Here is a 12,182-nt window from a genome sequence, read left to right on the forward strand (position 1 = left end):
CAAGATATGACAACCCTTGTTTACAAATGTGAGACCATAATCATGGACTTACGCCGCCCACTTTTTCAAAGTATCCACCATGGCTCCCAAAGTGGATGAGCTGCTCATTGAAGAACCAGGTGAATTTCAGCTCCAGAGATGGGTCGTGGGTCACCTGACATGGCAGGACGACACTCTCTCCCACGGTGACATCCAGGGTGGAGGGCAGGGTGGTGATGAGGGTGGGCTCTGAAAGACAGAGGAAAGTCGTGACAGACAGAGAGTGTACATTTGACAAACAGCTCACGATGCGCTCTCTCTTTCCATTCAGGAGCATTAAGATTCTGTGCACAAAATGGCTTTGTAAAAAAAACAGAGCCCTTCCATCATTCTTATGGATATGTCAGACTGAGTTAATAGAAGGATATACAGGACAGAGCACGCGGAAAACTAGGGCGAGAAGCCTACAGTAACAGGCATTAGGTTGAGCCTGAGCTCTCCTCTGCGGGGACGGTGGGACTTGCCTTCCCCCAGCATCCAGACAAGCCGCCATGTGTCACTGTCAACCCAGCCCTCAGCCCGGAACTCCCCGTTCACCTGACTACCCCCCCCCCCCCCACACACACACACACACACACCCTCCAAACACACCCATCTCGAAAAACTGTAAACACTGGAGTGCCCTCCCACAACTCAACTCGTCCCCATTTTCTCCTCAAGCCTCATGCATCCAGTGCATTACCATTGCATCACACAAGGGGAATGACGTAATATCCCTCATCTCTGCTTCGTTGTGAGACGCGGAACAGGGAGGTTGAGGAGGAGCACCTGGGAGAGTGCCTTGCCGAGTGCCTTGTTCTGACGGTGTGCGGCGCCATTCTCCCTCTTGGGGGTGCTGTGAGTACTTGGATAAAACTCCCGCTCTGAGCACACAGACTAAATTAACCATGGCAAATGATCCCTGGACAGGCATAGATTCATGTAGAAAGTGCCGGCAGTGCAGTCTTCATCCAGAGTGAATTCAATACCTTCATTGTATTGTAACACCCCCCATCCGCCCCACACAACACCCCTCCCCACTGTCACCACCTCCTCCACCTTCACCACGATGGTCTCCCGGTGTGATGATGTCTCTAGTCGTTCTCTGATATAAAACCAGGGCTATCAGCCCTTGGGTTTTGTTAGGCGCACAATGAAAGGTTCCATACAAGTGCCCTTCCTATTATTGTGGGGAGTAAATGGCAGAAATCTTGCAATATAACATGGTGGTACTGAATAAGGGTCTGTGTCTCTGCTGCTTGTATGTATGAGACAAAACATGCTACAGAAAGCAACAGATTATTTAGTATTATATACATGAAAACTGAGGGTGCCGGGTAATAGGGGTATAGGGGTAAAGACAGGACTGAAACCACTAAAGCATTTGTTTCTATATTGAGATTCATTGTAAATTTGACATAAATGTAGGAAGCCAGGCTGTGGAAGGATTTAGAGAAATGCAAGGAAATTATATATTGTTTTTATTAATTGCAACATTTAAGTGGCCTTAGTGTAGTCTTCTTTGTATTGTGAACCGTTTTCCGCTTTGTCCGTGTGGCTTGTCTCTATACTGCCCTGAGGGATTCATTGGGGCAATGACAGTGAGAGTATGTTCCCTTATTATCCCCCTCTGTCATAATTTGTGACATATTATATGGACAACCAAGGCTGGATACACACCACACACTGGGCATAATTTGATTGATATCTATCCTGTTATTACCTACTGCCATTATAAATGGAAGGAGCGCGGCCCGCTTACTTAACAGGGTCAATCAGAGACAAGAGAGACAACATGTTAGCATACTGACAGAGCACTTCAGAGACTGCTGCAAGGTCAGTCGGGCTCCAAGTGGTGAGGTGGACTTTTCTTTGAAGCAAAATACAGAAGCAGGATAGCCAGAGTAGGATAAATATTGTGCAGTGGTGGACAAAGTACTCAACCCGAGGACTTTCGAGCCAAAGTATAGTTACTCCAGATCACATACTGTATTACACAAGTATAAGTAAAAATTGCTCAGTCAAAGTTGTACTTTTACTACAGTAAAAACAAGTATTAAAAAGTATATGCTAAAAATATTCACATGTAAATATCAATGCATTGCTATGTTGAACTTTTGTAATTTTCAAAAACCCTTTATTATTTTTAATATTGTAAATAGCAGATCTACAAGCTCACAAAGTGTCATATTGCGATGCGCTGTGAGCTTGTAGACCGGCATAAGTATGTTTTGAAGAAATGCTCCTTTCCTAGATGGAATGCAGTCAAAAGTACAATATTTGTCTATGAATTATGAAAATGTGGTGGAACGAAAGTTGACAGCCCCCCCCCCCCCCCCCCCCCAACAAAAAAAAAATACTGAAGTAAAGTACAGATACAGATGTACAGATGATTTAAGTACAGTACTAAAGTAAATATACTTAGTTATAGTCACATGGTGAAGCCTTACTCAGAGTCGCTCGTCTACACACTTCCTGTAAACAGAAGCCATCATGAATAATGCTTACACACCTCCGTAGAAACGGAAGGATATGAAGCCCTGTGGAGAATCCCTCCTAACTTTAATGGTCTATGGTGGGATGTGTAAATGTGTACACTCCTCTGCTGTACATACGCTATAGCTTTTTCACATAAGGGTTGTGATGTGAGCGTGAATAATGCATACACTAGCGCACCAAAGAGTCCTGTAGCTCAGTTTCTTCAGTGAAGAAAACAGAGAATACCTGAACCTTGAAGCCTTTCTCCATGGAGAAAATGTGCTGGTACGGAATAGGCCAAGATAGAGCAGGTCGAAGTCTTGAGAAAATCTATTGGCAATGTAGAGGTTAGGCCAAGGTTCAAACTGTCTATTTGAGGCGTTAAGCCAATTACTGCACCGACTCCATGCAGTTCATTCCACAAGGCTGAGGCGGCCGTTCCTTCTTAAAAGTAATTTCTTCAGAGATAAGCACTTCACAGGGAAATCAGCCCAACCCAATTTTCCTTCCCTTTGTTTTTCAAATCAAGAATGCTTTCATCACCACAATACAGTTTCCACCACTAATGTCACTTTTATTCAACTAAAGAAACAAGAAAGGGATTTCTCAAGGACAAACTTCAATGCTGGCCGGGTAAAACCTTGTGTACGTAGCTGAACAGATGCAAGCTGCTCTCAGTGCTGTGTTTGTATGCTCTACGGTAGCACATCTGCAGCAACCTGCTGTTGATCAGCAGACAGACGGTTGCACGCGTGCCTCTCAGACGTCACATCGCCGTATGCATTTTCACACAAGTCAGTGGATCCCACTGACTTTCAACGCAGGCAGAAGGCTATTGTTAGAAAGAAAAGCTCCCACAAGTTGGTCTAAAAATTGGAGCTCTTTTTTCAGGTCAGTTTGTCCCACCCACTGTGGCGAGAGAGCAACACATAAATCGGTCAGACAATTTATCTTCCGTCCGCACCTACATAAAAAAAAAACACACCCCAGTGGAAGTGACAAAAGCAGTGAACGGTGCCACATCACCGGATTGAGTTTTTACACTTGTGTGATAACCCACTGGGGCCCGGCAATTCTTTTTCAAAGCATATTCATTGCAACAAAATAACAGCAAATGCCCTTACATACAACTGTAGAGGTGACACCATGTGTATAACCACGTGGACAAGCAGATGTTGCAGCTCTGCCATGGCTTCCAGAGGCCTCGTGTGACCAGCAGGGTTATTAAGAGTTAACAAAATAGCTGGAACTAGAATTGAAAAAACAAACAAAAAAAAACATAATTTTAGTCACCTGGAATAAAAACTAAAATAGAGGCTCTACAAAACAAAGGAGAACTAACTGAAACTGTATTGTGTGTTTACAAAACTAACTAAAATCATCATAGATACATTTTACGTAGTTTTATAGTTTAATAAATAACCGATAATCGCAGCGCATTGTGAGCTTGTGGATAATCTATTTTTTACTATTTTGACAAATGTGACAAATACCCCAAAAAACACTAACATTAATACAACCAAAAATAAAAATAAAGCTATGCCTTTTCACAATATCAAAACTAAACTAAACAAATCACGATTTAAAAACAAATTAAAACTAACTGAATGTGGAAAAATCTGTAATCAAAACAAATTAAAAATAAAAACTATAATAACCTTGTGTGACCAGAGAATGCACAGTGTTTGTCAGACACAACCTCCTTCCAGCTTGCATGCACAAGTCGAGGCAGTGTGACGTCAGAAGATTTGAGTATATTTGACCAGCTGTAATGGTCGTGTGCAAACGTGATTGCAACAGCTCATCTCTAGTGTAATCAAAATTCATAAGGTACATGCATAATGAAGAGCAATTAATCTGCTAATATGCCCCCACTATTGGAATAATGGGGGACATTAACAGGGCTCATCTGTTGTGACTGCTCCTCCCCTGTTTGCTAGGGTGGCTCGTTCACAGTAGGTGGCTGCGAATGCATTCTGACAGGTATTTTTCAGGACTCATATCGCCAAAGTCAATTTGAATAAGCCACTGTCATCTCCCATAAGGGTCGCTCCCACAACCGAAATGCTCCCAGTTAAATAGGTCTCCCATCCTCAAATGAAACAGTGCATGTAAATTACCCCATCCCATTTCCCAAACCATATTGATTGTGACAGAGAGGCACAGGATCATATACAGGAAACATTTGCAAATCACCTTTCACATGATGACGGAAAGGGAAGTGAGAATTAGGCGAGTGTGTGTCAAATGAAGCTCATATTCCTTTTTCACAATAATAATAAGAGGATAACCACACTGCCTATTTATGCAGCGGAGACATGCGTGAGTGTGTTACTTTGTAGTTTGATTGGAAAATCACGTGTAGGCCGAACCCTCCAGTGACAGCGGCAGACCCCCACCCCCCACCCGGGTGGAGGTTCTGCACCATTATCATTTCACAGTGTGTGATGAATGGGTAAAAGAGGCTGGCTTTATGTGACACAGTACAGTCCCTCTCATTATGCCTCCAAGCAGAGCCCGGTGTTTGAGAATTTCACAGCAATTAACAGCGCATACGTGCAAAAATATAAATGTGTACGCTCACGCTGGCATTCAGCGGTGGAAGAAGTACTACAAGTTTTTTACTTAAGTAAAAGTAACACCACCACAATACCACAAAATGCTATGTAAAATTACAAAAGTATTGTACCAAAAGTTAAAGTATAGGCCTACTCACATCTATCTATCTATAAATGCACCACGTCTCTCTACGTCTGTCCACGTAACTCGAGAACCGTTCGCCCCACCTACTTCAAATTCGACACACGCGTTCCACACCCCCACAGGGAGTGCAGTGCCCGGTGTCGGTCGGACCTCCGGTTGTCCAGAACCGCCACTAAAGGCCTCTGCCCTGGCTCTGGACAGGGCCCCTGCCCAGGGTCCATATATGGAGCTGGCCTGTTCTGACATCACAGAACTCCATATATAGGAATAAAGGAACACAGAGAGACAGATACAGAAATCTCCATATATGGGCATAAAAGGGACACAGACAGATGGGTGGAACGGGTACCCTGACACGGGTACAACGGGTATTGCATAGCAATGTGGGGGAGATCTCGCGAGATCTCACAATACTTCGTGAGCTCCATCCACTTGCATGGAGCTCGCGAGATCTCGTGATAGACGAGACTTCACAGCAACTCTGCAGTATCTGCAGTGTCATCATGCTACACATACTGTTGACATTATGAAGAGAGGATTTATACACAAAAAAAAGGATTTTGAGCGATGGATATAAGCGAATTAGCACTAAAACCCAGCACCCCATTCAGGGCTTATGATGGGGTAGGGGAAATAGCCAATAATGCGTTTTTGCACAAAATAACACCTGGACCACTTTGGTGTGGACATAATGACTGCAATTTTATCGTCTACTCAGGCTTTTGTGAGCACCCTGGACAGTTTTTAAGTTGCTTGATTCAGCATTTAGATATTTGATATTCATTTTATCAGACACGCCACCTTACTATAACGACCCATATTTGTAACTTCAAACTCCATTTTAACCATGATGAATTCATCAAAAACAGCTGTTCTTGGTACTGGTGACCATTTTTTGAGGCCTATGCACAGCTTTGTGTGTTTGTGTGTATGAGCACGGATTGTGATCAGCTGATTGGCTGAGCACGGAATGCGATGTATAAGAGTGCCCCTCACTTCACACGAGTGTTTATTTTCTCAAAAACACGCACGCACACACACACACACACACACACACACACACACACACACACACACACACACACACACACACACACACACACACACACACACACACACACACACACACACACACACACACACACACACATAAATAATAAATAAATAATAAAAAAAGTAATTGAAAAAACACGGCCCCCTACGTCTCATTAGAAGGACAATATCAGGCACCAGAACCAAGGACGGTTGTTTTCGATGAATCTATCATGGTTAAAATGGAGTTTGAAGTTACAATGGGTTTATATAGGAAGGGGGCGGATCTGATAACATTAATATCAAATATCTAAATACTGAATCAAGCAACCTAAAAACGGTCCAGGGTGCTCACAAAAGTCTGAGTATAGACATTAATGACCCAAAATATGTTTGAAAGTGAAATATCCCTTTAAGCACAGTGCTTGAGTAAATGTAATTAGAATACCGGTAGTTACTTTCCACCACTGACTGGCATTAACATCTTCACATTTCTCTGCCGTGGTTAGGCAAGGCAGAGAGAGGTACTGAATGAATGGGAGACAGGACTGTGGCATCAGCATAAATCAACAGCAAGGTGCAGTCTAAGCTCTCTCCTCCACCACAGCCTTGACTGCTGCTGAGTTTAAAGCAATTTTAAAATATGAAACCTGTCACACTGAAACACAACGAAACAAAAACAAAAACAGCAAACATGGCTGGATGGTGATCTTCAAAATATAAATCTGGTGAGGTTATTAAAGTAATGCCTGCACCCTTCATGGCAGGCTTTTTTTTGTGGGTGCGTGAAAATAATCAATACAGATACAATGCGGCATTGCTCTTGAGCTCATATACATTAATAAAGATGGACATCAGACAATTATTTTTCAAAGGATTTCATCAGTCACATATCTGTGGTGGCCACAGGAGCCAATTAGAGCAGGTTTCTATGGCAACTACTAGTCAAACGAAGGAAAGAATATCCAAGTTGTGTTCCAGCACGACACCGTTTTGTTGGCGCTGCAATTCGCGGCATTTCAAAGATGTTCACAGAACTGACCAACTTGTAGAAATGGTGAAAATAAATGACCAGTATTACATTTTAGAGCCTGGGGAAAACATTTTTCATGATACTGATAAAGCAATTTAAAGGAACCTGTCACTGTGACACTTGACTTCGGTAAGGTTATCCTCTGATGACTAAAGGACTGCTCCACATCAGCATTATACAAATTATTAATGTGTACAGCATGTGCACAAGGATTACAGTAGGTGGACGACTCAACCGAGGATAGCCTATGATAGCTTGTGAAGGGATTTGTCCTACATGCCCCAACGGGCTCGTCACACCGGTGCAGGAATATAAACTTGCTGCTTGCTTGTACTGGATTTAAACAAATGTATAAGCCCTTTCATATGTGACACATGACCCCCCCCCCCCCCCACACACACACACACACATACATATTTCTCCCTGGAGCCAATAACAATAACAGTCAAGATCAATAATTCCATAAAAGCCAGCCAACAAAGAAGGTCACAGCAGAACACAAGGAAAAATAATAAATAAAGAAAACATTTCAAAACAACACAAATGAACCACGAGACCTTTGGGAAAAAGGGAGTCACCATAAGGGTATAGTTCACTAAGCATGTCAGCAGAACCCACCCCCCCCCCCACCCAGGGGATGGGAGAAGGTGAGCAGATCATCCCCTGAGGAAATAGGACAGGAAAAATGGCAACATGCACAGAACATATTCACCCCGATGCATAGTACCTTACACCGAGATCACATACATTTTTAATGAACTATAATAAGTCACGCCACCGGAGCAGAAATGCAATCCTCAGTCCCACTCCTCCAGATGCACTAACCACCCTAGACGCTCTTCATATCTTTAATACGAGCATATCCTCTGACAGCACTGTGGAAAGTAGGGTGGAGTCAACGTTCTAAACACCTCTGTAAATAGACAGAGCGAATGTGGGGTGTCACTGTTTCTCAAGTAAGCAGTGAGAAAAGATGTGCTTTTCATGATTTATCGAAAGAAAAGGGGAGAGAGATGGGCGAGCTGGCTGTATACTACACTGCAAAAAGTACCCATACTTTGTGTCTGTGTTGTTCATTTGTTATTCATCACATGGAATACACAGAGTTACATTTCAAGGGCGAAAAATAAAAGTATGAAACAACTGAATGGTGTCAGAGTGTAGAGCTGCAGGCGTAAGAGAAGGATTGCTCTGGCAGTGAAGCGTGCAAACATCAGACGGGACTATGATTTAATGCAAACAAAGAATGGAGGAGATACCTTTAACTGTGACACTCCCCGAACTGCTCGCCACCCCAAACTGGTTTCTTGCCACACAGGTGTAGAGGCCAGCATCTGATTTGGTTGCATTCCATATCCGCAGGTTACCATTGTCCAGCATGGAAACCCTGTGGTTAAAAGAGCACACATGTTTTACAAACCTTATGAACTACAGTAGCAGTCACATGTAGTCTAGTCTACACCAGTGGTTCCCAAACTTCTCAGGTCAAGACCCAAACGAGAGATTAGATGTTTGCCTGGGACCCAAACTATTGAAAATAGCAGATCTACAACCCACCACACGTTGCCAATTTTCACTACTTCTTATTTTTATTAAAGATGGAGTGCCACAATTTTTGTATTTTTCATGTGTCTATGAGGTGACAGTACTTCATTAGACACCCTGGAGTCGTTTGTATGTGTATTAACTTTGTATTTAGGGTTTCTTCCTGGAGGCTGAACTCTTGACAGTCCAACGGGCCAATGAAATAAACAGTAAAATAGTGACAACACACTATCAGCCCCTCCCCTAACCCCTCCCCCTTTATCATACAACTACAGCTGTGGGTGCGGCTTCATTTCAGGTGGATCACATGGGTGTGTCCACATAAAAGCATGATTTTAACAAATACTGTACACTTTTTTGATTAAATCTCTACCTTACTTTAAGATACACTGTACAAAAGTGCCACTGTGCCCTTTACACATTGACCACCAGTGCTTCAAAAGGTCAAAAATCCTTTAAAAACATAACCTTTTCAAAATAACAAGCACAAATGTAAATTGAAAGCAAGGAACTTTGGAAAATGAAGGGTAGCTGCAACCTGTAAATATGAAAGATTCTTTCTGACTGATTTGGGGGGGTAGTATATTACTCTTTCACCTAATATGCTCCCACAGCGAATCACCTTGCTCTTTCCCCTTACATAACCATGGTTACTAATGTAACCTCCAGTTTTCATACTTCATATTGTTTGCCTGTAATTACGGTACATTCACCAACCTGTGGCCTGGCCCTATTTCTTAAACAAAATGCATATACTGTCTGTATCTACAGTATGGCGTAAATTAATATCTATATCGGAAAGACCACCCGTCCTTCCGCCTTTTACCAGCTAATGTCCGGCACCGTTGGCCTAGTCGCTACAAAACTCTGCAGTCACTCCCTGGATGCCAAAGTTTGCAAGATTCGTCAATTTTGAACAAAATGCGTCAAATCATGAACGCAGTGTGCAATTTAGATGAAGGACGAGCGACAAAATGCCACTTGATTTTTTTTAAATCAGCCTCATGGTGGCACTATAACAGGCTGATTTACATTTTTACCTATAAATGCACCGATCTGCATGAAACTTTATATTCACACTCCCTAGAGGTCAAGGAACAACCTTTAACCTGCATTTTTTCACATCTGCCTTTTATAGTGCCACCAGGAGGCCGATTTAGTAGGATTGGCCCGTTTTTAACAAAATGCCTCAAATCATGAACGCAGCATGCAATTTAAGTGAAAGTTTGCACGCACATTCCTACTAGGCCAAGGCATAAATCCCACCCTTTTCACATTGGCCTGTAATAGCACCACCAGCAGCAGCAAGTGGATATTTGCAAAACACATTTTTGGAACAAAATGACTCAAATCATGAATGTGTTATGTGTATGTCCAATTGCCGTCAAAGGCATAAGAAGAAATGGCACCCTTTTCACATTGTTTAAAAAGCAGGTGGCTTGCGCACATCCAGTTCTTCGCTGGTGCTGGACAAAAGGTAGATACATACAGAGAAGGAGAAGTCCTTGCTCCAACAGTGTTTATTTTTGTTAAAACACCAACATTTATTCTGGACACGACGTTCCGGCCGTGAGCGGCCTTCTTCAGGTGACCCTTTTCACATTGGTCTATTAATGCGCCACCAGGAGGCCACAATAATCTACCTGACCTGTGCTCCGAGGAGAACCTTTTCTAGTTGTCTGTGTGTTCATGGGAATTGAGCAATTGGGAACTGAACATAGACAGGTAGCTACAACCACAAAATACTGCTGAAAAGTGAACAGTCACTTATATATGATAGTCTGTTTCTAGTGAAAATTTTACTAATTCAGTAGCAGTAACATTAGCGTTTTCTCTCAGTCAGTTGATTCTTCATATCCATATGAGTGAAGCGCGGCCTGGATGATTTGTTTATTTTTCAAACACAGTTATTATATGAGGCGATCTAAAATCCCCCTATGGGGATTACAATGCAAATAAAAAGTACATGAACCCGTGGATTTGCGCCCTCTACCGATATTGACGTCAGACTTCGGTGCTCTATACTTCTATAGAAGAATCTTTTTTCTTTTTTTTTAAAGATCGAAAGTAAACCATATTCAGGATATCCTCATCTGATCAGCATGGCAGTGACACACACTCAAAAATAACAATGCAAAACTAACTAAAATTACATATAAAACCATCTTCGTTTTGTTTTTTCCACCATCACCTCTATTCACTGTATGCATTCTATCCTACCTTTCTTCTATAAATCAAGGCATTCCTTGCAAAAGTTACAATGACAAAAACTAAACAAAAAACTGTACATTTCTAACTAAAACCACTTTAATCAAACAAACAAACAAAATCATAATGCTAGTCAGAGCGTGTCTGTGCGCATCCATGCATGTGCATTACATGTGGTGTCATTAAAATGGCGCCCCCCTCCCAAGAGTTAACCATTACACCACTGCCCACAGCTTCCCCATGTCCTGATGGCTGCACCTCACGACTGACACAGCCCTGGGTGGGTAATCAGACCTGGCGTAGATCTGCATTCATAGGAGCACACCTTTCTAGTTGCCTATATTTGTATATGCTCTTGTGTCAACTTTGCTAAGTTGAATCCTGTCTGTTTCTTTAACTATGGAGATGCAGGACTGCAGGAGGGTTAAGGCCCTGATCCCACAGAATGCATTATAATGATATAGCACTGCAGGAAGCCTTTTATAAATGTTATCAATGTGAGTGAGTAAAGTGTTTTATAAATGTTATCAATGTGAGTGAGTAAAGTGTTTTATAAATGTTATCAATGTGAGTGAGTAAAGTGTTTTATAAATGTTATCAATGTGAGTGAGTAAAGTGTTTTATAAATGTTATCAATGTGAGAGAAGCTTTTAATTACCATCTTCCATCATTTGTCTGAGATTTCTGCACACATCATTGCAATTTGCATCCTTTACAATAACGTCAGTCAGCCTTAAGCTGCTTTGTGTTAAAAGGGACCAGCAATCCAGCATTGTATTGTTTCTATATAAAGCCCTTTAGGCAATTGACCAGTTTACCTTATTTCACCTACAGTAAAACACCAGGAATGGTTTGTTCTCCATGTGCCTCAAGTTAGCTCAGATTTAGCCTCTTTTAAATGTAAAGCCTCTCATGCGTGGAATAATCTTCAAATATTATTTCCCTTTCATTTGGTGTGAGATCCAGTCTCAAAGTACTTTAGTTGACTCATTGCATTACAAAAGATGCGATTAAGACGAAAGCAAAGTCACTTCTCGGTCAGTGGGTGTAGGCTGAGAGAGCAATATGAGAGCATGTGTGCTTGCGAGTGCACACATGGGGTTTGTTTTTATCTTACTGGGGCGACAGAGGCCCAGGAGGTATAGCTTCCGTCTTGGAATCGGAA

At 42.2% G+C, this 12,182-nt stretch overlaps 1 protein-coding gene across 6 annotated transcripts in view; it reads right to left on the reverse strand.

Annotated features, from left to right (window-relative positions):
- LOC306928888 (contactin-4-like) overlaps positions 1 to 12,182 on the reverse strand; it is a 215,373-nt gene that overhangs the window by 13,113 nt on the left and 190,078 nt on the right. For all 6 annotated transcript variants that reach the window (XM_079509172.1, XM_079509173.1, XM_079509176.1 and 3 more), the window contains 2 exons: positions 8,524 to 8,651; positions 53 to 228 (listed from right to left, as the gene is read on the reverse strand). In XM_079509172.1, the coding sequence (XP_079365298.1) occupies positions 53 to 228; positions 8,524 to 8,651 (304 nt within the window). The remainder of the gene's footprint in view (positions 1 to 52; positions 229 to 8,523; positions 8,652 to 12,182) is intronic.

The sequence above is a fragment of the Electrona antarctica genome, assembly GCF_951216825.1.
Source record: "Electrona antarctica genome assembly, chromosome: 9".
Lineage (NCBI taxonomy): Eukaryota > Metazoa > Chordata > Actinopteri > Myctophiformes > Myctophidae > Electrona > Electrona antarctica.